We start from the raw sequence: 25,296 nt of genomic DNA, 5'->3' as shown, positions 1-25,296 counted from the left end.
TCTGAATATTGTTACTAACATGGGTGCTCTGTACAGAACTTGGTTATGTGTGACACGCACACTAAAAAGCCCCCAAAATTACTCTTTCCCACTTTAACTTAAACCTTTTCTTTCCTTCCCACTCACTGATACACCTTTTTAGAGCCATTAATTGTCATTTGCATCTGGGAAGTCTCATAGTTTTCATTTGTTTCCTTAATCTTCGTCTTCCTGACTAAGTAGCCTTAAAGCAGTCGTGGAAGGGTTAGACGTCACCAAGGCATCATGGCAAACAATGCCACCAGGAAAGGGCCTGATTATTCTGAAGGACCTTTTCTCTTTTGGTGTCTGACACGCGCTGTCTTAATGCAGCCCTCAGAGAGGCTCCTAAAACTGCAGTGACCTCCTCCAGAAGTTAACAGCAGTTGTCAACTTTAGTTCGCTTGCGTTGCAGAAGTAGGAATGTATATACCCCATCTGTACCGTAGGCAACAGAGGCAGCACGACAGTCTTTCTGCTCTTTTGTGGAAATGGAGCAGAAACAACTTGGTGTTAGTGTTAGCGGTTTCCCCAGTATTTTTGTTTCAGTAGAAAAGGAGATAGAGCTATCTCCAGCACTGGGGAGCTCCACAGATGAGGAATATCTTTAGGAGAGGAACTGAGGGTACTGAGGTCGATTCAGCTGGCAGACTGTCCCTGAGGCTGCAGTAGCCAGGTCTGGGCAGAAAATCAGGAAAGAGCAACCCAGCTTGTGAAGCTACCAGCTGGCACAGGTCTCTTGGTCACATATGAAAAAACCCTCTGCCTATAGCTTCAGGTCTGGCGTAAGGAGATGAGCCTTTTTTAATCCATCCTGTGTGGGGGTTCAACTTCTTAAAAATAGTCGCTGCAGCTGCACGCTGTGAATCTCTGTTCATTTGAAGTAGGAGGTATGCTGAGCAGGTTTAGAGTGCAGTGTCTTATTGAAGCAATGTCTCCCTGCTGCCTTTAATTCTCCCGGGGATGCCTTTTGCACAGGCCAAGACAGAGTTCTGCGTGTGGGCCAATATTCATACGAATGCATAAGCACTGTGTCTAAAGCAAGTGTGAAAATGGTACCAAGAATTAACAGCACATTGAACAGAGCTTTCAAGTATTCATTGAGAGCCTACTTATATTCCTTTCTGGCGTTATACTTAGAAGTGTAACCATGCATTTCCTACAGATTTTATGTATTAGAAAATCATAGGATTAGCCAGTCCATAAGTTAATCCTGATGTATGTTAAGTAACTCATCTAAAAAATGAATGCTTCCTATATGGGAAATGAATAATTAATTTTGTTTTCCTGGTTAAAAAAATCCCTCAGGTGCTTTTCTGTTTTCTGCTGAAGCTGAAATTTTTTAGTCCTCTGACAATGTCTTACACCCTCCAATATGTCTTGTTTCTATGGAGACACCAATGAACTGCAGCTTGCATGCTTCTGCATATCACAATACAAGGCTGCTTCAGATTTTTCCCAGTGCTTCACTCTCTTCTCTTTTAATTAGAAATTAATCAATATGTTCGGCACTCTTGTCTCATACACTCACATATACACGCACAGACACATATGATCCCTGTGACTGTGAGCCAGCCTATAAACACGACGTATGCTTTTGAAGTTTTATTTTAGAGAACAGCACATTTTATCTTGAGTGTTATAAGACCATAATTCTGAGCTGAATTGGATGGCAGGGTGGGAAGATGGGTAGCTTGTATGGAGTAGATGAGCTGGGAGGATTTTATGCTTTTTAATAATAGGAAGGACATGTGGAGTTCTGGCATGGCCTTAAAATAGATTGTTGGGGTCTTTGAATTTTATTCTCTTAATATTATCTGTGTTATTGTTTGGCCCTATTGTCTGGCCCTCCTTGTAACTCTTATGTGAAATTTCCCCCCTCATCCCTCCCATCCTGAATGGTGAATTACTGCATGACAGCTCTGTAGATCGAATTCTCCAAGCCATATTCTTCATTCCCTGTGTGCACAAGGCTTCCTCTTCAGGACAATGGAAAGCAAACACTTGTGTGGCAGAACATGTGTTTGCAAAGAACATGAGAAAGAAACTAGGTAAATTACTTTTTTTTTTTTTTTTTTTGTAGTTAAAAACTTACTATGAGGTAAACAGTATTTTTAATTATCAAGAATCAGTGAAACTGAAATGACACCAGACTGGAAGTTTTATGCTACTGTTAGTAAGCTCTTTGAAGTCAATAAAAGGCCTTTTCTTCCTGCAAGGTAGTCTGAATCATTTTTCCCCAGTCAAATTCAATAGGTAAAATAGCACCAGACTATGCTGGTGCCCTTAGCTTTTTTTTGTTATTGGCTCATATTATATTGAAATAAATATCCAGTAACAATTCAAAATAGCATTTGCAGAGGCCTCGCAACTGATAAATGTTTATGTAAACCACCCGGTGATGGCAACAGATTACATCCGATGGTCAGTTTATGTACTTATGTGCTGAGATGTATGCCGAGCAACTTTTTTTTCTCATTTTTTTCTTTGTGCTACACAACTGTCTGTCTCCTCCTGCTGCCTCATATGTTGATTGTGGTCTCCTCTAGACAAAGCGTATATTTTTGCCTTCCATTTTTTTTCAACTTCTTATGGGCTTCTGAAGTTGAGTTGTAGTTCCCAAATGCTACAGCAACTAATAATCCAATGAAAAACAAAGTTTTGATGATACACTGCTGACTAGTATTTCTTGCCAATATGTTTGTATATATGCTTTTACATGCATACATACAGATATATGTGTATGTTTGACTTTTGTTACCCTTTTTGTTGCTAAACTGAAAAGCAAAAAGTACAATTAAGCCTTTTTTATGTGAGATTTCAGAAAGAATGCTTTGTTTGAGTTCTGTGAACATTTACTGCACTCTCAATTTATTTTAAATATTCAGTATTTTTGTTAACAGACAGAAAGCATGGTTTAACCTCTAAATGGACCACAGCATTACTATTTTCTCAAGGATAATAATTGTAGCTATGCAAGCTAGCACATAATGGTTAAATATATCCTTGCTTTTGACAGGAGCTAGTGGAGTTGGAACAGAGATGAACATAGCTTATTAAATATAGCTCTTATGAAGATTGCCCTATAATTACTGTGATTTTTCTTTGCATCATTATGATCATAGGCTGATGAAAACAATGAATCGTGTGCCTTCAAGAGGCCAAGAACTATTCAGCCATATAAAGAGATCATACCTAGAATAACAGCCCTGTTAGTTTTCTTTGAGTAGTCTATGCAAAAAATACACCATAAAGGTTAAATAGGTCCTTTCACCAAAGATCATTCTCCCACCAATAAGAGTTAAAAACTTAGAGGAGAATGCTCCAAGGAGGACCAAGAACACTTTGTTCCATGAAACCTCATACATATCCATGAGCAAATCTTTTCATACTCTTTTTAATTGAGTCTAGTTTTTAAAGTAAAAAAAGGATCTGCTGATTTTTTTTTTTTTTTTTGCATGTCTGGAAGTGTTTTCTGTGAAGAAAACCTCAGAATGAAATGACCTAACTACCTAAAATGTTATGAGTACAAAAATGCCCAGTTTTCCTTCAGCTCTGACACTCCACAGATCCAAAATAGATCCAGGGACCTGGATTCAAATATTTTCCATCTTTTCTAGCACATGAGAAGGAGAACAAATAGCAAGGGTGTGTTCTTATGGTTTAGATTATTTCCATTCTCCCCAGGTCTGTGTTGATATGACTGGGAAGGCAGCAGACCCTGACATAGCTGCTCTATGTCAGGGTTCGTGAACTTGAGCTTTTCAGCAAAGACCTTGGCCAGTACTAAAGTCCTTTGTTTTCAGGAGTGCTCTTATTTATGAAGGTTTCCCCCTTGTGTATTTACTGATAATTAATATTTTAGAGGCCAGAATTTCAACACTTAAAAATTTAGCTGCTAGTGTCTACTTAGGAATGAAGAATAGTAATTTCATTTTCTTATTTTTAGATTTCATGAGGCAATTTAAGTGCATCAAAATTGAGCAGTTTTAATTTCAGACTTTCAGTATGAAGAAAATGTGCTTGAGAACAATCAGTAATTTCAAAGAAAAAGTTAGGATTTAAGATTCATTGATATTCACTGTTATGCTTGTAGAGCTGGAAGGAAGATAGGGACAGGCATGTCTGAGATTAGGGCTGGATACATGGCCTTTTCAAGCAGCTACTCGACATCTCCTTCTGCGAACTAAGCCAGCTTTGTATTAAAGACGTTCGTTTCGTTGCCTTGGCTACATGTACTGGAAGACTTATCTGAAGCCTCACATTCCTGATGGTTGTTCTATACCTTCTCATTTCTAGCCTAATTTATTCTCAGTTAGTCTGTTTGCAGGTCACCAATAACTATTCAGTAAAATAGGTCTTTTCCTTCTCTGTATTTATCTGGTTTTGATGTTTAACAGAGAGACACCTCTTTGCTTCCCTTAGTTGTGCTGGAAATGTATTTGGAACTGTTTGTATCTGTTGTACATTCATTTATATCCACACTATGTGTGTCTGTTTAAGTAAATAATATTATCTTCTATTTAATATTATTTGTTTGTTATCATGTACCCTTCTGCACAGCTTTTAAGCAACTTAATTTTTGATCAAGTGCAAAATATCTCAAATACGTAAGGGTAAACTAAGGTATAAATAGTGAGTATGAAGAGAGAAATAGAAAGGAGAACTGAAGTAAATAGTCTAAAACCCATTCTGAAGCAAATCCAAACTTTCCTGTAGATTTGGTTTAAACAAGAATAAATACATAAGCAGTCAGCTTTTCTATGCCGAGGTTTCCCAAACGGCTTTCTGGTAATGCTGCAATTAAACATTAGTCAATTCTACAAATAATAACTTATTGAAACCAATTAAAAGGAATGATTTTGACAAACGGGCTTTCAGGCCTCGCTGCAGTAAACTTGGCTGATGACACATTCTGGTTGTCCGATGTACTACTATAATGATTGGTCTCTGTTTCAGCCTTATTTAACAGTTTCATTAATAGTATTAAAGAAAGCAAGTGAACAGCATGTTAATGAAGTCAGCAGATGATGTAAACAGCAGGAATCAGAAAACAGAAGATACTTAGAGATTTGAAACATGAGCAAGAGGAGGTATCAATGTATCATATTCAGATTGAGAAAAAAAAGAGAAGCTAATGCATCTGGGATTAATTAGTTCAGAAATGATTTTATATGGCTAAAACATATTAAGTATTGGGAAATGTACACACTGAATTACACTAAAACTTTTTTTTTTCTGCTTGAGAAAGGTCCAGTTTGTGATCAGTGCAACACCTAAAAGGGCAATACTGTCTTTGAAAGAATGTGTAGACAGATTGTGTAAAAGAGCAGAAATCAGTGGTTTAGTAGACTGATTTAAGAGGAAAGACCAAAATGTAATGACTGAGCAAACAAGGAATAGAGAGGAAGACTACTATAATCCACATGCCTGAAATACCTGTAAGTGTTTAGAGAAAATATGACTTGCTTAGTGTTACCACAAATTTGGTATCATATCAGGAAAATGTTCTTTATTAGATGAAAACAACCTCTTACCATATTACATCAAGAATCAAAAAATAAATAACTAGAGGCTGTAAAGCACAACCTACTGTCAATTAATGGAAACCTAAAATATGCTGTAGGCTGCCACTCACTAGCATAAGGAAATGCCGAGTGTCTTCATCACCCCTCAGTGTCAATGCATGTTGCAGAGTCCCTAAATTGTTAGATCTAACCTATTCTTTTTTTTTTTTTTTTTCATTCCCCAACAATATCCAAATTATAGGAGAAGAGACTTCCCAAGTGCTCCATTCAGCAAGCCCAATCCCACACAAGCTCTAAAATATTTCTCTTTCCCCGGTGTGGTGACATGCACGCTTGCAGGCAGACTGACAACTACCTCCTCCAGTTAGAACATATAATCATCAATACCCTTCTGAGCTCATTGAAAATGTGACTAACTCGAGCCTCAGCTCATACATTGTCAAATCCCACTTGGTGAGTCCTCTTCCTGTTCCAGCTGGAGATGGGCCCACGCTGGAATTTGGGAATCTAGTTTTCACATTCCAAAACTGAACAAAGAGACTCGGATTTATTTCTAGCCTTAGTCTCCTAAACTTCAGCCATGCCTGTAAGTAAAATGCTGAAATACTAGTTTTCTGGGAAAAATGGTGGAGTGATGATTTTAAGAGAGATGCTGTGGCTACTCAGTGCAGTAGCTTCCAGCTTTTTGGTGCTGTTCCCAGAAATGCTTCAACCATGGTAAGGAGCTCAATTCTCTAATTAAAAAAAAAAATTGTATCAAATATTTTTCAGCTTTACACTCTCAAATTAAAGCTTAAAAACCTCCAAGGAAGGAAAGGAGGCCAGATTGGAGGGGGAGGAGGTGAGAGGAAGGAAGCGGGTGGAGAAAACCACTATATTCCCAAGATGCAAGGAAAGTTGAAAAGTAGAAGAAAAAATATATTAAATCAGTGTAAACTAAGAGGTAAGTTTAAGGCATTTTTTTACATTGAATGTATGTTTTGTTGGGGTATTTTTAGCAGTAAAATTCTGTATACTTTAAAAACATTTAAAATACATTAAAGTGAGGTGATTGCTTTTTTTCAATTTCTGCTGCTATAAACTTGATCTATATTTTTATTAAGACCTATCAAAGGATGTGTTGTGCTGGGATTTTGCTACTTTTCTGCTGTTTCTGGTTAAAACTGTCTATTACCTCACCAATGACCTACATGAAGTGAAGCAACATCCCATGTCAGCAGGCAGGGTGTTTTGTTGTAGAGCTCAGCTGCGAAAGTTAATTGTTTATGGAGATTTAATGGGCATCATGCTCCTACTTATCTACCTCACTGTAATTCAGTAGTGTATTGGTGTAGCTTAGGAAAAGAGACTCTGAAGTAATAGATTTTGGTATACTTAGGAAGTTAGTTGACCTGTGTTCTTAACTTGAAGTCAGAGCATTGTCTTACATTGTTTATTAGTGTTGTTGCTGTTATTGCTACTTGGTGTGCTGCCTGTACAGGGGCTGTTTAAGTTAAGTTTTGATCAGAGACCACATGCCAGCAACTGAATAGTAAAGTCTGGTGCACTTAAAAGCTCATTTATTACTGGGATGTTTGTTGCTATACTGCCAGGAGCCTGCCAGAGATGCAACAGAATAAAAATATTGCTGATTAATATGACTGTGCTTGTGTTGTAACACCATGTGATACTAAAGACTTTGTCACAGAGGAGTTTAAAAAGGAAGGCAACAGAAACATAGAAAAAGTAGAGGCAGATGTGTATCTGTATCAGCTGGGCAGAGAGAGGAGGCAGAGATGTTCCTGCAGCGCCAGTATTTACTGCATATATAGACCAGGTTATTTGCAGCACTTTTATCTTTGAAGGTTGGGAACAGGGTAGGGCAAGTGTGTGACAGCTACTGTAATGGGAGAGATCAGAGCTCACGGTAGTTGATGGTGAAGAACAACAATAAAGGCGAGAGGGTTTGTTGGGAGTGCTGCCGCCTTCCTCTCTGACCCTTACCCAGCTTCTGCTGTGTTTGGTCCTCTCAGGCTGGAGGTCATTCTCTGTTTAAAAAGCTTCTGATGTCTCAGTTGTCCATGAGTTTATCCAACCTTGTTTTTTAACCTCTTTACATCATTGATTTCAAAAACATGTTATGGAAATGGGTTCTATAAATTAATCACATTGTCTTTGTTTTGAGCTTCTTGTTTGAGGATTTTTTTTGGATTGCCTGAAGTGTTTTTACTGTGAAAAGTGAATAGTATATCTCACCGAGATGCTTATCACTGCTTATCATCCTTAAGCTGTCTAATTGTAGGCTGAAAAGTTGTGGTCTGTTTAGATTCCCCACTATTCCATATGCCTGGTCATCCTTGTCCCTCTCTGTACATTTTCTAGCTATGCTATATTTCTTCAGTGATTCAGATGAATAAGTTAGTGGTTTGCTGCCTTCTGAAGACATGTATGTCTAATGACTATGTCCCCTTGCTTGCTTTCACCATTTAGCCTTCCTTAACTTTTCTAAATATTTTTTTCAGAGTTGAGCTGAATGCTTAAATATTTCTACAGATAGCAGTTACATAAATATATGCATGGCAGCTGTGCACTTCAAGATGAATATATTATGGATGAAGAGCTTGAATTTGTACTATTTTTATTCAGATACATCCTGAGAATTTAGTACCAAATGGCCTAATTCTGCTCTGACACTAAAGCCAGTGAATTAAACCCGAAACTCTTACCAGACTCCATAGGACTGGTCTTGCCTGCTGGAGAACAGAGCTCGACACCACTTTCAGAAATGTTCTGAATTGTGCATGGAGCTAGATATTAAGAAGTGCAATCTTTTATTTTTTATAGGAGAAGAAATCTGGGTGAGAGGTGACCAAAATTGTTCAGCGGATCCAATTGTAGGATTGAGGAGAGCTAGAAGATGGCGATGGCTGAGCAAAAAGAGCTGTGAGGAGTAGGCAGGGAGAGCTGGCTGGCAGCCGAAGAGTGAGGGGAGTGAGAACAGAGCCCTGCAGGCAGGCAGGCAGGCAGCAGCTGCAGTTGCGGACCCCCGAGGGTGGCAGGGGTACCACTACATTAGTCAGATACTCTGATGTCAGAATTTCTTCAGACATCCAAAGGGCCTTGGACATCTATGAAGGTGAATGGAAATTTGGCATCCCGAGGCACCTGTGCAATTTTCAGCCTTGAGGTGACTCAATAGAAATAAAGGGCAAGGTAGAAATTATGCTTAAGGACAGACTAGACAGCTGATGATTCTAGTGGTCTTTATTTTGTTCTGTAGAGATTAATGGAAAGCATTTTCCTCAGACATTTAGAAACCATGACCTATATTTTAAACACAGTCTTAAATAAATAATTAATATGGCTATTTAATCACAACTCCATCACTAGACAAAATTATCCAACGCAATATTCTTCCCAGTACCTGGCATGTGTTCCTGTCCTTCCCTTTCTGTGGACATTTTGAACAGTAAGGGATCTGTTTTAAGTTGATACAGTTTAGTACGGGACTAGAAGGAAATAATATGTTTAAAAGAGGTTCTGTATGGAAATAAAGTTACCTCTTTTGGGAATTTTCTTGAAGTCAGATGCCTTTTCTCATTGCTAATGCAGCAGAATTGGAACACCATCCAGGTTATTGAAAAGTCCATATGTAAAAATGAACCATTTACTTGGGAACTAGCAGCAGCCCATATGAGTTGATGTGTTGGTATTAATATATCATTTACCAAGTGTGTTGCATCAGCTTCACTTCACAATGGATGTAGGACGTAGAGTGCCATGAAGAAATTCAGGCTGGCATTTATAAAGCTGTGCATGGCAGCACTTCAGGAAGAAAACCTCTATCTTATACTACTTATTTGAGGATTTATCCATATATGCAAACAGAGTGAATCTAGCCAACTAAGAGCAGACTGGAGTAACAAACAACCAATGCACTCTTCTACCACATGTCACTGTGAGCCTTGGTATATCCTCTGACTGTCCTCTCTAGACAAGTAATACCTCTCTGACTTACATGGAGCAAGTCTTAATAATGCTTTAACACTTTGTTCACTACAGTATTCACCCAGCTGCAGCTGGATCAGGTTGAATGTAAACAAAATGTTATCAACAATTTAAGGACTCTTTGACACGAGTTTTGCCAACAGTGCTGCTTGTACTTGGAAATACTACAGGCTTTCTCACTGCATGGTATCCATCGTTGCCAAATTCTGTCCCTTTCCCATTTTCTAGTTCATGCCAGCAGTGCACCTTCTCCCTCTTACAATGTGTTACCTGTCCCTTACACTAAACATCCTTAGATGCCTAATTTTTTTCACTTTCCCCACAGTCTGTATTCCTCCATGGTCACTAGGGTTTGAAAATAAGATAAATGTGCATGATGGTGGAGAAAAGGACTGAAGGCAGATCCTTTTCCTTTTAGAAAGTGATCCAGACTGGCAGAGGATGGCTCCAGGATTTGCTCCCCACCACTGCCATGCAGAAGGCATAGTAGATAACACTTCACCCAAGATAGAAAGATTTAAATGTTGAGTACATTGGACAAAGCAAAGCATCATTTCTTACTATCTTCTTCCTTCTGAGGTGCTTCAGCCAAAAAAAAAAAAAAAAAAAAGGTAAGGTGCTCTGTCCCCCACAATCTTTTATATCTCTGTGGGGAATGCCTCCCTCTCCTTAGGCAGCCCTTCCCCTTTCCCCAGTAGTGCCTTGCTGGTCAAGGACACTGTGTGAGTGCAGCTCAGTAGTCACAGCAGCTGTTAGATGCTCACGAAGTTCCCAATGTGTACTTCATCCCCTTGCTATGAACACCTAACAGAAATGAAACCAAGTCCCTTTAATATGGTCATTTTAATTTCTGAAGATGTTATTTAAATACTACTGTATAACAAAGTGTATTAGAAGTGTCCAGTCTTCTAGATTTTTTCTCTTGTCCTTGCACTTTCAGAGGCATTGTTCAATGCAAATATCACATATGGTTCTCCGTTCTGGCAGTGCTTGGGGACAACTTGTTCCACTGTTGGGTCTGCTTTGCTTCCTGGTTATAGGACTTTTTCTTTTTTCTTGAAAGAGTGTAAGGTTAGAGGAGAAGAGGAAGCAAGAAGCACCAGAAGACATCTACTCCCTGTTAGAAGGCTATTAATAATTTTTGGGTTTACATAATAAATGTTTCTGAAATCAAGGAATAAACTTTAGCACAAAATTTGAGACGAGCTTTGCCAAATTTCTTAGCAGATGAAATAACAAAAGTTTTAAATAATAGTTTTCATGTATCCAGGAGGGGTTAAACATTCAGATATACACTGACTTCCTTATGTAAGTACGGAAATATACTGTCATTTTATGTGTTTCAGACGCTGTAACTTAACTATCAATATTAAATGACTAATGAAAAACATCTGTCCTGACTTTTATAGCATTCAGGATGTACAGAAAGGGAATCTTCCTCACATCTAGTGGTCTCATGAGCTCTCGTGAGCTATACATGAGCAGGAAACTGATGGCACTGTAAGCTGAACTCATGGGCAAGGAAGGGATGGATCTGAAAGAAGTTCTGCTTCTTAATTCTCTTACATCTGTACTCAGATATGGATAGAAGAAGGAATCTGCTCTTGTTTGAATCAGTGAAGCAGTATTGGTTGCCTGGAAAAGGAAGCAGTTGACTTTTGGGATAGTTTCTTTCCCCTTCAACATGTAGCTGAACATGCTCAGTTAGGCCAGAAGAAACCACAAACTGCTTTTGCAATGGTAAAATATGTAGTGAAGCAGGAGAGAAATATTTTCATGGAAAACCAGCTTATGCGCTATTATTTTACGCTTCTGTAAATGGAATTGTAAAGCAGTACTGAAATAACCTTTCTGACCATGCAGTGACCTCTATGTACAAAACTGGGTTATTTCAAACAGAGTCCAATTACCTCACTCCAGAGTGGCACTCAGGAAGAGAAGGATTAATCGAGACAAGAAGGTGGACTGAATCCAGTTAAGAACTGTCTTTAAAAGAAAAGAGGTAGTGGATATAAGCTTGCTATATAATTACCATCTTTATTTCAAGAAACAGCCTAGACTGGAAAAGGTTTTTTTACATGCCAACATTTGCCCCAGAAAGCTGCCTTGCGAATGCAACGATAGCACCAACTTTGGCATAAAGTCTGATATTATCAGGCAAGAGGTATTTTACTGACCTCCAATGTCAAAGGTGTCTTTGAGCTCCTAGCTGTTCAGTTCTCTTCGGGGAATACAGCCATGATTTGAGCTTTTATGCATGTTCAGCAAATGCTTTAAAGTGGAATTATTTGATAGAATCACAGAAATAGCTGAGTTTAGAAGGCATCCCTGGAGATTTCCAGTCAAAGCCCACTTGCTTGAAGCAGGGTCCTGAGTGGGTTGCCCATGACACTGTCCATGTCAGTTGGATTTTTTGTATCTCCGCGGATGGGGACTTCACAACCTCTCTGGGTAACATACTGCAGTGTTTGACCAGACTCACAGTGACAGTTTTTTCTAATTTTTAAGTGGAATTTCCTGTATTTAAATTTGCCTCGTCCTGTCACTTGATACCACTGAGAAGAGTATAACAGAGGGACAGTAATTAATTTGTAAACTTACGAAACAAACAGAGAAACATATAAGAAATAAAATTATTATTGTCATTACTTTATTCTTTACTTTAAACCTGGATCAGTAGTCTCTAAATAAGAGAAGAGCAGACTGGAATTCATAGAAAACAGATGTGAGGAAAAATCTGAAATTGATGCTTTGCTTACCTCTCTGTGCTTTTGCAAAGAAGAGTCAAATAAATCCTTCACTTCCAATGTGCTCTCTGAACAAGTTCAATGCGTCCAGGTCGCTCAATTGAATTCGGTGCCATTCTAAACCAACTAACTTACAAGACTGAAAATCAGGTACAGTGCAATTTTGGACTGCAGCAGTATTTCTCCCTTGTTTCAAAATAATTTAGGATCTCGATTGTCCCAGTAGCTGTGTTAGAGTAGTTACTATTGCCTCTATCACCATGCTTTGGTCAGTAATATATCTTGCTGCACAAGGGTAAAGTGCTCATTCTCTCTTGGAAGTACATACGGAAGATGAAGATGAAGATCTAGGGCAAAAGTCTCCAGGTGTGGCTTATGACCCAGGAAGTTATCCCCATCATGATCCAGGCTGATATTTAGAGCAAAGCATGAAGGCAACCACAGTGCATTATTTACGCAGTATTAATGCCTATAAATGAGTGAAGATTTTGACTGTCCTCTGGTGCCCATTCATAATACATGTTTTACTGGGGAAATCTATTCAGAGTCACATTTATTATTCTCAATAAAAACCTCTTTCTCCACCATCTATTATGAAAAACAGCCAACAGTTTTTGTTACTGTAATTGAGAAGCTTAGGTGATTCTACAGGGCTATATATAGTGCAAAGGATAAACATCCAGCATGGTATCTTTCATTGCTGTGAGCACTTTAGCAGCTGCTGGTGTTTTCATCAGAGTAGTGCTGAGTAAGATTCACACATGTAGATGGCTTGCAGCCATTATATCGCAATCCAGTGATCTGTGAATATAAAAGTGCATATATGAGTGTGCTTGCTTGCTGTCTATAAGAAACTCCTATATTTTACAGATTAATAATTTCTTATTATTTGAAGAAGAATTTAAGATAATCCAATGCTCACACAATGGGGTGAAGATAGAGAATAGACAATATTTGTTCCAGGTACCTTTCAGAGCTTTGCTTAAGGTGGCAGAAGTAATAGCTAGTTTCTGTTGTCCTGTGAGAGAGGTTTACCTCTGTCTCTCCCCAGTGGCTGCAGAGGGAGGGAATATTTCCAGTTTCCATTTTATGGGAATGCACAAGGTTATGCAGAAAGAACTGAAATTCTGTCAGAAACAAATATTCTTGCTAGCTGCATTAACAGAAATACTCACGTCAGTCTACAAAACTTTCTGAATGGAGATGTGAGGTGTGAATTAACTATAAAAAAGTCCGTTCATATGGTTGTGATTCCACTGAATGTTAACACTGCCCTGATCTCAGGTGTAAGGAAAGTTAGTATTCTGCTCTTTTTGACAGCAATTTAGAGTGGCAAAGATACGTAAGGTTATTAATAGGCAGAAATCTCTGGAAAATAAAATGATATAAACTTTTAAGATTTATCTGTTGTTGCAATATCACTACCACCACAAATGATAACATTTATTTTTCTCTAATAACTATTAAAAGTTTGTAAAGCAAGTAAGAGAAGATGAGGCACTCTCTTCTTCTAAAAGTATTGTTTTAGCTTGATTTTAAGGGACATGAGTCTTCTTTTTATGTTGCATTTGTCTCTTTCACTACACTGCACAAGTTACGCTTCATAGTTGTGTTCATCCTGTTTTCCTGAACATAATTCTTCTGTCACTGTGCTATTAACTGTGAGTATAATAGAAGTACTTTTCATGTATATCTTTGTTTAACTGATAAATTATTTGGATAGTATAAATGAGATCACAAGAAATTTTTCTGATTTTTTTGGTATTTATCTTTGCAGGTGTACATGTATTAATGTCAGAGATATTCTGAGTCATTCACATACATTCTGAAAAGCTTGTTTCCAGATTCAAATCTGTGTTGATATATATCACTGAGGCAAAATGTATTTCGAGATGTTTTACAAAGCCAAGCATCTGAAATGAATGAATTAGATCAAATTATCAGAAATGAATTCTATGAATACATCTACTAAAATATAACTTTGATTTGCATGTTTTTGTCAGTCTGTGTCATATGGAATCGCTAAGCAACAGTTTATGATGGCTACATCCTATGAGCTATTGCATACTCATATGGAAGCACTGACTCCAACTATGAATGCAATTAAATATAAAAGGCCTGGAAGTTAAATGTTCTCTTGTCAAAATAAATGCTAAGCCCCATGCTGAAGACCCAAAGGCATGATGGCAAGGACTGATTTATCATACTAAGCTTATTTTGTTAGACTATTATTTCTTTTATTCATTCTGGGGTAACTTGCATCTTACTGAAACTTTTGAGCTTTGGTAAAGTAGGTGGGTTAAGAGGATAAACTAAAAAATAAGGCCATATTCCTTTCCTGATTTTCTGAGGAGTGTCTTTACAAGATTTTTTTAGTAATGGTTGTTACAACTAGACAGGTGTTTTTAAGTTGTTATACAGTAAGTTTTAAATCTGTAATAGTAAACATTTTGCTCTCCCCCCCACTCCCCCTTCATACCTTTATTTTTTTTCCTAAGCTGCAAAGCTAATTTTCTCTCAGGTGAATGTTTCCCACTGGTTCCTTTATATGTGGACTTCTGCAGGTAAAAATGCCTGTGGAAACAAAAGAAGGGCTCATTCTAGCCATGAAAGAATAGGAGTTATCTGTAAAAGAGGGTGGCTTGAACATTTTTCCTATGTTTTTTAGAATATTTTGCTAAAAAGCAGATGCTTCAAATGTGAGAGCCCAAAGACAGTCATGTGACAGAAACTTGAAAGAACAGCAAAAGCTGTCAAAGCTAGTAAAACTGTATGAAGATTACTTTTAAGCATAAGATGAAGACTTCATTCTCTTTATGCTGTCTCAACAGTTTAGGCATGTCCTTGCTGGTCTGCTCTTTAGAATTTTTATTCTATAATGGTGCAAAAATGGCCGTAGAATACCACTGAAACACAGTTGTTAGTAAACAACTTTTAATCCTGACGTTCATCATCTTTCCTTTCAATCTTATCAGCATAAGAACAATTGTCATAACCAGAGTTTAGCTTTAAAATAACGTCATCGTAAAATATTGTTTAAAACAACTCCAAATAAAGAAGATCTCTATGGTAGACATAAACGAAGTATATCCAAGAGAGATTGCAAGCATGTAGTAGAAGGATGATTAAAAGGATAAGTAGATAAAATAAGCACTTATGTTCAAGGCTTCCAGATTTCTTGTAAAAATGTAGACATATGGAAAGCAGGCAAAAGGATTCAAAATAAGGTTTTAAATAAAACCGAACCAAAGATGTATTGCTGCATATGCTGTATAAGCATAGGTGCTACTGGGAAAACAATTGCTTCATCATCGTGGGTTCAGTCAGTCAATGGGTATTCTAGACAGTAAATCAGTGGAGTCTGTCATTATGGAGAGCTTATTATGAAACAGTTTCAGAGGTTAGATGTAAAAACTTGTCATATGAGTTTAAGTGAAGAATACCTATTAACTTTTCAACATTCATCAAAAGCACAAAGGCTGTGTTTAGGTTTCCTAATGTTTATGAATAAATGGCATTTTTATTAGTTATAATTCCTGAACAGCAGTGTAACAATTCAGACAATAATTACAAAATGTTGATGACACTTCCTGAATACTGAACTGATCCTGCAGGATTCCGTACGTTTCCTCTGAAAGCATGATAGACTCATCAGTCTCGAAGGAAAGTTTATGCTCAGAATATGAAGATATGAGCTGACCGGTGGTGGAGCTTCAGAGATTAGGGGGACTTGATTTCAAATGAGATAGCCAGCTGTTGATCATCATTCACAGCTCAGAGAACACTTAAACCATCTAATCTCTGTCGCTGCACTGCAGGAATTGTCACCCTGGTATATTTTCATAATGCTTTATATGGTTTATGCAAAGGCATTTAAATGTAAAGATTATTCTAAAGTACAATAAATTTCACTGCCAGGTGTGGCTTCCTAGTAATCTTTAATTAATGTTAGTTCAGCTTCAAAAGGGGGCAAACAAAGAAAAAAGGAAATAAAAAATATCAGTAGACAAGCGACTTCTTTCCTCCAATTAAAAAAAATAGAGGCACAACTTCGTTGTTACACCTCCATATACATTGTTTTTCTTAGAAGCACTGGCATAAAATTGAAAAGATTGATTCACTTCTATTCACAATAATGGTCCAGCAAAGGATGGCTTTCTTGACTAAAATTTTGGGAAATATGTACCCATATCTTTCAGTGTAGCAGAATGTCACCGTACTAAATTCTGTGGGTTGGTGCTCTTGTGTTCTCATGCATCCAGTGTGGTGTCTGCTACTAATAGTCTTACATTTGTCTTATAGTTTATGGCTACCAAAGCAAAAAATTTTGTGCGTTAATGGCAATATGCACTTTACAGTTCTCTAAAATTTGTTATATTCTGTGTCAGGTTTCCTTATGATAACCAATTAACTTTGATGTGTAGCCTTATCAAATGCTTCTAGAAAAATGCATACTGTCCATGTCACTCTCTTATCTATCACAGCAGCATTATCTTCAAAGAATTCTATCAACTTAGTTATGCAAGACATTCCTATTATAGATTCATATTGGCTGACTCTAATGGAATTAAGCTTTGCTTAGTGCTCCCTTGTCAGTTGCAACAAAATTGTTTTCAATATATATTAAAAATGCTAAGCTAGCTGATGATTATATATTTTACCCTGTCTCATGAATTGTTTGAATAGTGGGCTCTGGTCTCAACTCTTTAGTTCTTTAGGTTTCTGGTTCTGCCATCACAGAATATTGACTGTGAAAGCTCAGTAAATGCTTTGCTAATTGGAAAGCATTATTAAGCAAATCACACTCATGCACTTAGACGACAGAAACACAGAAGGAAAATAGCAAATTTCGGAGAGTGCAAAAGAGGAGTCTAAAATTCAGAAGAAAATTGCCAGTGTTAATGATCAGAAAACTACCAGAATACTAAAGAAAATTAACTTTATGATGCTCTAAATATAACACCTTCAAAAACGAGGTCCTGGAGGCTTGGAGAACTTAACAAAAAATACCATTTTTTTCTTTGCCCAAGTAGGAGGGTTATGTTTGTTATATTCACCAATTTTCTGCCATAGGCATAATTACATTTTAATACTTGAATTGCATTTATTAGTAGATTATCCACTTAAGTACATGTTTTGGAATGAAACGCAACACGTAGATATAAAATTAGATATATTAACTGTTTATTAATGGTGTATCATCAAGGCTGTTAGCAGACTAATAAATATATAACAGTAAACTATAGAGTATAAGAAAAAATAATACAAATTGGGAAGTAAAAAAGGCTTAAAGACACCGTAAGATAGGAACAGTCTTTCTTATCTATGTGAAGGCTGTTTATGACTGAAACAGGCATTATATGGCAGAGTGAAAAGGAGCGAATGGTAGACATATCCTGTACAGCTTGGAAATGGAACTTTTGCATCTATGTTAATCTTGGAGGGAAGAAATAGGTCAGAAAAAAGGACAACTTCTGTTATGAGATAAAATAGAATGCTAAAACCTCCCAAACAGTCTGAGCAATCTGAAAAGGATCGTGTTTGTAGAGATGGAATTTTAAATTTTTTTTTTAAATATTGGAGAAATGTTTTTGTTCCCAATGGCAACTGGATCTATCATGTGTGAATTTAATCTCGAAGAACAGTAAGCAAGGCTTTAGAAGGCTGCAAATCACCCACACTATGAAGCACTGGGAAATAATCCACTGATTATGTTGTGGGAGTGCAGTTAGATACTAGAAACTTAATTAATATTTTGGAGTAAAGTGGATATTGTTGTCTTTCTCAGTAGATAAATATCCAGTTTGTCTCCTAAACTGAGACCAAAATCGTTATCAGCAAGTTGAGTGCTCTAACTTTAGCAAATTATAGATCTTGCTTCCTTCCCCCTTAAATCAATGGGTATTCTGATCTGCTGAAGTATAGCTAGTGTTGTGCACAGAAACAACTTATACTTAGATTACGTAGGAAGCACAATTAAGACAAAACTAAATTAGCCACATATCCCATTTACTCGTTACTTTAGAATTATAGACTTATTCTAACATTATTTAAAATGTAGACCTCGTATTTCCGACTGAAGGGATCACTAAAATAATGCAACGTGACTCTTTCTTGGTGAAAGAGATTATGTGTTGGTCACTTTTCCCAGGTAACAAGTGATAGGAGGAGATGAGACAGCCTCAAGTTGCACCATGGGAGGTTTAGATTGGATATTGGGAAAAAATTCTTCACCAAGAGGGTTATCAAACACTGGAACAGACTGCTCAAGGAAGCGGTTGAGTCACCATCCCTGGAGGTATTTAAAAGACCTGTAGATGTGGTGCTTAGGGTCATGGTTTAGTGTTGGACTTGGCAGTGTTAAGTTTGTGGATGGACTCCATGATCTTCAGGGTCTTTTCCAACCTGAATGATTCTGTGATTCTATATATCAGTCAGTTTAGGAGGTAAATATGTTCAGTAGAAATCTCATCAGTTTCTAAGAAGTGGCATGTCACCTGAAGATTTTTTTCTCAAGTGATTATTTTTCTTACATTGAGTTGACCTTTATTGTCTTTGAGAGAGGCTGGGAAAAAAGGTGAAAGGAGAGATAAAAAAGTATTTACCTTTACTAAAAATTTGAGCATATATAAGCATGAATTCTGAATGAGTGAGCCATATGCTTTCAGATCCATGTTGTACATCACCCAGACAGTGGAAAACTGTTAGAACTGGATGGATCCATTTTTTCTAAAAGATACTGAGAAACAGCTTCAGAGAACTGCCACAGTCTTTAGAGATGGTCTTTTTTTCTTTTTCTTTTTCTTTTTTTCTATTAAAGATATATGCTATGTAGGCCCCTAAACCGTTATGTTGGTGATGACATAAAAGCAATTCATTAAGTTCCTTACAAGTTTAACTTACATAAAAATATATATATTCATGCATTGTCAAAATACTTTTTTAGTGAAATAGCTTCACTTACTGTAAAAATTCACCTTTTGTTTGTGTTTACCACCTGTAAAAAGAATGGAAAAGACCATTTGATAATAATACCATCAGATCTTGCACTGTCAGGGAAAAAAATATTTTTCTTAGCACATAATGCTCAGGAGTCATCTTCTGTGTAAATTAATGTAGTGCCCCTGAAGGACGTCAGACTGAAAGGGCCCTTTACTCAAGGCTTCCATTCAGGCTATACACAGCACAGGGAGCACGTTCAAAACTACCCTTCCTTCGTCCTGCACTGAAGCAATGCAAGGCAAATCCCTGTCTCCATGTTGTCTTTCACCTCCTCCATGGATATTTTTTCCAGGGGTATCATTAGAGTCCATTTGTCAAATTATAGCTCTTTGAAACAGGAGGAAATCTAACCCATTCTTTTTCTTGTGAAAGCTTATCCCTTGCTGCTGTTTTTCTAGTGTTTTGTTTCATTAAAGTTAAAGTGTCATGTGGAAGGAACTTTTATCATTCTGAACAGAGAAAGGACTCCAAATACTAGCGGGTTTGACCAGCTGCTAGGGAAATTCATACTTCACAGATTTGCTTTGTTCTGTGTATGGATTTTCCAACATCTGGAAATTTTCAAAAAGGGAGATTCTGGTTTGGGTCTATGTGCATACCATACATTCAGGAAACCCAGACTCTGGCTTCACAATAATTTTTTTTGGGAAAGTTTAGCAATTTGTTTTTAAATGTTCTTTTCTTGATAACCTTATAGAGCTCCCTTCTGCATTGTTATTATTATTACATACACATTTACGCAGACAGAATGATTTTGCCTACCGACGGAGTTAATTTTGGAAACAGAATGGGCCTCCAGCACCTAGCTGGATAGGAACAATAATTATACTGCTTTAATGCCATGAAAAGCATTTATTTCTAGGGTCTAATAAAACATCAGTATAAAGTATCTAAAAATCGGAGTGGTGATATAGCCTTCTGCCATATTTTAATTCAGAAAATTTGTTTAGTTCTTATGGAAGCCTTCTGACAGTTTATTTGGATATTAAGTTTCAAAACATTGTTTTGCTTAATATGTAAAAAGAAAAAATACTGCCATGGTTTCTATTATTACCTTTTATTTATCTACCACAGTTTCATTATTTATTTTTTGAAAGGAAGGCAGAAGTTCACCAAATTCATCAAGAACTACATAAAAGGAAAGGGTACAAGATGGTGAAAACATTGAATCGATACTTTCATTTATTGCTCACTCTTTTTCTGGGTAGCCAGCAATTCCTGTAGCTGTTGAGTCCATTTAACTCTTCCAATAAATATTCTTTAGAGCTAGTGTTAGGACAAAGTTCTTTAGTATTTAAATAGCTCCATAGGTATTAACATAGGGGAAGCCTTTCAGTTAAAATCTTGGTTCAGACTGTTTCGAGTTTCTTCATGAGACATGTATAAACACTCCTTGTTCAGTCAGAATACTCCCTTTGCTGCCTTATGTGACTTTTATAGCAAGCGTATAACAAAACAAGCTCTTCACACAGATTGCACTGTTTAGCTATAAACTTTGTTTAGTTATGTCAGTTCTTACCTGGCTTTTTGGCCTCTTTCTTCCTCTTTTTCCAGGAATGACAATTACTTCTTTCATCCTGTACTAGCTGTGGCTTCCACCAAGTTCATCAAGAACATTGTAAAAGTCTGTATCATTAACATAGATCGTGACAAAATTTCAAAAGTTTCATTGCATAGATATTAACTCCGTGGGAAAAACAGGACGTGAAAACTAATTAATTGAAGATCTAACAAATTATTTTTGGTTTTGCCTGTGTGGAGACTGAAGAATCTCCACATGAATTTAATAAAATTGTTTTGGTGACTGGCAATTCCATTGTATGGATGGCATCATAACAAACAGGAAAGGAAACTTCAGCTTTGGAAATGAGTAAATGTAGTTTTGCTGTAGTAGTGATGAGGAGCATGCCATCACATTAGGAACTAAGAAGTTTTTATTTTTAAGATTACATTGATAATTTTAGAAGTAAGAAAAAGGTAAAATTAGCTGCAAATGCTGTTATGTCAGTTTTCACACCTTTCCATTAATTTTAATGGAATTGAATTTAGTTGCTATAACCATCAGTGGCAGAGTGGCTGTTTAAAACCAGACACCATTAGAAATACATTTTTGGCATAATTTATTAAATTATGAAAACATAATGGCAGCAAATGGCAGGATAAGCATGATTTATAATATGAGCTACAGAGTATTTTTTGCTAGCAAGACTTCAATAAATATGTTAGCATAACTTAATGACTGCATAGAATTTTAGGTTATGGTATGTAAATGACAGCATATCACGAGAATGCAGCTTCAAAAAGAATGCATATACAGTTTAGGAGACAAGGAATTACCCCACACTTGTGAAGCAAAAGCACTTCAGTGTGAAACTGTTCGTGCATTATTCCCACTTGCCATCAAAGTTCTCTGAGGATTTCTGTTGTTTACACCCATCTCTATTACTCTTTTAAATTACCATTATGAGAACAAACCACACACTTCAGGCATATAACATAATCAGCAGCACTTACCACACAGCACTGTCCATTTTATCTAGAAGATATAACCACCAGTAAACAGAGTGGTGAATACCTTTGCATTTGCACTCTAAACATAACTCTCCAGAAGACTTCGTCCAGTCTCTAGGGCTGTAGTCATTTGCAGGACTAAGACCAGAAAATGAAGCTGATTCTAACTGAATGCAAGGGCCCTTGTGAGGATCAGCACCTTGATGGTCAGGGTGCTGGCCGTGAGAATACAAGGTCCTGAGTTTGATCCAGCGTGCCATGGTCTGTGTCATACTAGGCTTAGTCTCTCTATACTTTTCTCCCACCTGTAAATGGGACTGAGAAGAACACTTATAGTACAGTTGCAGGTGCTGGGTAAGTATATAAAATAGAAAATAAGTACCATCTGTAATTTCTAAAGACACTTGCTGACGTCAAGGACTGTATTATTTTTGAACCTGTCATTCTGCATCACAGATTTTCACTGAAGAGTTGAAGAATTCAATACCCGTCTGAAAGTAATCCCCCTTCAGTACCTCATTATTTAATTTTTGAATGCTTGAAGGATTTGTAATTGTTTTAAATTACATTATAGATTACTTTGGCATATTCACCTATTAAAGGAGCTCTGTAAAAACTGCATGGTATTACAGTATAGTTTTCTCATGGTAGCAATCAATAACCACACAAATGCTGGAGGACATTGCATTTCTCAAAAAGATTTTCCTGAAATATTCAGAAATACCCCAAGTTTTCCATTCAGAATTTTGCTAAGCAAGTGCATCTGTATCTTCTGAAGAACCATACATTAACAATTCTTTGTATGTGATGCACATCATTGGTACTGATGCTTAGAGAGTTTGTAATAAACAATCAGAATATGTCATCTGTTTCTAAAGTTTTGGACAAACAGGCAAAATCGTAAAGCCTTATGCTGTCTATTGTAGTGAAAGCTTATAAATTTGGGGAGAAGAGGGCATTTCACATTATGTCTTCTCTATCTAATAAACTGTGTTGTGTTTCATGATGTGGGCATTGAAAGATGTGGTGTAAGGGCAAAACCTTTGTTGTTGTTAATGTAGTGTGGGTAGACTGGTATGAGGAAATCTAGACAGATTATTAAGGAAAAGTAGGAAGAAATATCCACATATCTTCCATTAATTTAACTTTATACTTTAATAGATCAATTGGTTTACACAAGAATTGTCAACTCAGGAAAACAGCTTGCCATCCATTTTGCAAATCTACCAATTCAAATCACGTTCACAGCCAACAGAACAACAAACTTTACCATATTTGCTGTCATCTGCCGAAGCAATATTTATTCTTTAAGAAAAAAAAAGTAGAAAAATTAGTCATAGAAGGCTTTCTACCTCTTTATGGTCCTATAACGGTGTAGAATACTGGCCTTTCGTGGAAATGAATTGGTTTTTGCCATATGGTTGGGAATCCCAATAGCTACCACCACTGCTCCTGCTATTGAAAGGTAAAACAATAGTAATAGCACCAGGACCTGTGAAGAAAGCTGTGTTCTTGTAGGTGGATGAAATTGAATGCCACTTTGTACCTTACTCTAAGTGGCTCTTACATTTAGAAGCGGAGTCAATTCATGTTCATTCCACAGTGTAAAACCTTTCAATACCTTTTCAATTTTCCTGAGAGAATTCCAGAAATCTGTAAAAGGCTTTAAGTCAGTTTTATAAGTTTCATTCCAAATTGCACAGCCACTGGAGAAGAAGAAACCCTGAATATTTTTACAAAGAAACCCTCCAACTTAAATGAGAAGTTTCTTATCAGTAAAGTCAAAAAACTGGTTAATCCAGACTGATATTTGATTTATTCTACTAATATGTGCATTACCAATTAATTGTATCATACAGTTTGAATGTTTTTTTTAATATTCATTAATCCAAATACCCAATTTAGTTTTCATAGAGAATCTTTCCTTAGTCAAATGATTTGAATTTTTTTTTTAACAGGGGACTTGTCTGCACATCTTCCTTTACAAATGAAATATAGATATATCTGCTTTGACAATCTCAAACCCCAGTACTTGGAAATTGCTTTGTTTCCCTTTTTAAAAATAAGTTATATTTAAAACATTACAGAATTGCACATGTGCAGCATTCCTCTCAGATAGTGCTTTATATTTGCAAGACGTTTCACACTGGTGGATGGATAGTAAGAAGGGATGTCAAGTCAGTGTCACAGTAATTCAATTCTTTAAGATTTGGTGTGATAATCCGTAACGTCTAGAGCTGATGAGGAACCTGAACTCTTTGATCATAGTAATATTCTTTGGAAAACTGATTTTTTTTAAAGTATATGTTTGGAAATTAATGCTAGCTATGACAGCCTTTATTGGGTACACTTCAAATGGTTTCAGGTTGATTTGCCTCCAAATGAGAAGTGCGTATGTAAAGGCCAAATACTGTAAATGACAATTTATGCCAGAAAGCTGCATCTAAGGCACTAAAGTACCGTTCTAGCTGTGCAACTGCACAGATTTCTGGCACAATTACAGGCATCTGTATTTTAAGGTAGTGTGTTATTAGTTATCCCAGCTTGGACTCCAGCTTCAGTGCTTCACAGTCAGTTTACTGCTGACACTTGCTATGCATTCTTTGCCTGGACTTTTTGTATCACAGATACTACTGCACCTCTTTCCTGTTTGAGAGTAGCAGCATGAATGGAGAATCACATGGCTGAGTAAATCAAATCTGTAGGAGATATCGGACATACTAAAGCGAGCCCTTTTTGTTGTAGTTGTCAATGGTTCTATTCTATAGTTTGTAAAAGACATTATGTTCCTCACAGTAAAGTGTACTTTCTATTAAGCTTTCATTGAGAACTGAGAGCTGTGAGAGAGCCCAAAACTGCCAGAGCTTTGAGGTAGTGCTGACTGAATCTTTTCCTTGTAAAGAGCTTTCCAAAGAGGATCCAAATGGCTCTGAAGTTCAAAAAGCCAGGTTCTCTTAGGCTGTGAACTGGAATAATTAATAAAAGCTATAGTAAACTCCAAGTAGCCAGATGAAGCAGAATGGAAATACTACAAGGTTTATAAATCAGTGACCTCCTTCTCCCTGTGACCTTGCAAAATGATCTTTGCTTTCAGTCATCTCCTCGCTGCTGTGTTCCTACAAACTCTTGACAGTGCTTATTAGTCCTTGGCAGTATCTCCTATTGGTCTGCTTGTAGCCCTTTGCTGCTCTTAGCAATCATTCAGGCTCTCTTTGAGCTGCAGGATCAGAGTGTGCTCTCTCTCTCTCTCTTTCACTCTTTTTTCCTGTAACTGCCCCACAGTAACTGAGGCCGCTGCATTTCCCACAGAAACGTGCAGATTCTGCCAGCACCTAGGGGACACCACCAGACCGTCACCCCTGTTAAAGGAATGAGAACAGACAAATTTAACAGGTGGGTCAAAGGAAAAGAAGCAGGTTTGCATATCAAACACTACATGCATACATTGTCAGAGTGATGATGAAGATTCCCCTCGTACAATCATACAATATAACAAGGGTATA

General features: G+C 37.1%; 1 protein-coding gene across 2 annotated transcripts in view; it reads left to right on the top strand.

Annotated features, from left to right (window-relative positions):
- DLGAP2 (DLG associated protein 2) overlaps positions 1–25,296 on the top strand; it is a 401,254-nt gene that overhangs the window by 71,947 nt on the left and 304,011 nt on the right. The window contains exon 1 of one of the 2 annotated variants that reach the window (XM_086461530.1): positions 6,324–6,489. The exons of the other annotated variant lie outside the window; for it this stretch is intronic. Within the exon in view, the coding sequence (XP_086317656.1) occupies positions 6,432–6,489 (58 nt within the window). The 5' untranslated portion in view covers positions 6,324–6,431. Of the gene's footprint in view, positions 1–6,323; positions 6,490–25,296 lie in introns of those variants that run through there. 2 annotated transcript variants of the gene reach the window in all.

The sequence above is a fragment of the Leptosomus discolor genome, chromosome 2 (assembly GCF_034619465.1).
Source record: "Leptosomus discolor isolate bLepDis1 chromosome 2, bLepDis1.hap2, whole genome shotgun sequence".
Taxonomy (NCBI): Eukaryota; Metazoa; Chordata; class Aves; order Leptosomiformes; family Leptosomidae; genus Leptosomus; species Leptosomus discolor.
The sequence above is the reverse complement of the archived record's forward strand: the minus strand, read 5'-3'. Positions and strand labels throughout refer to the sequence as shown.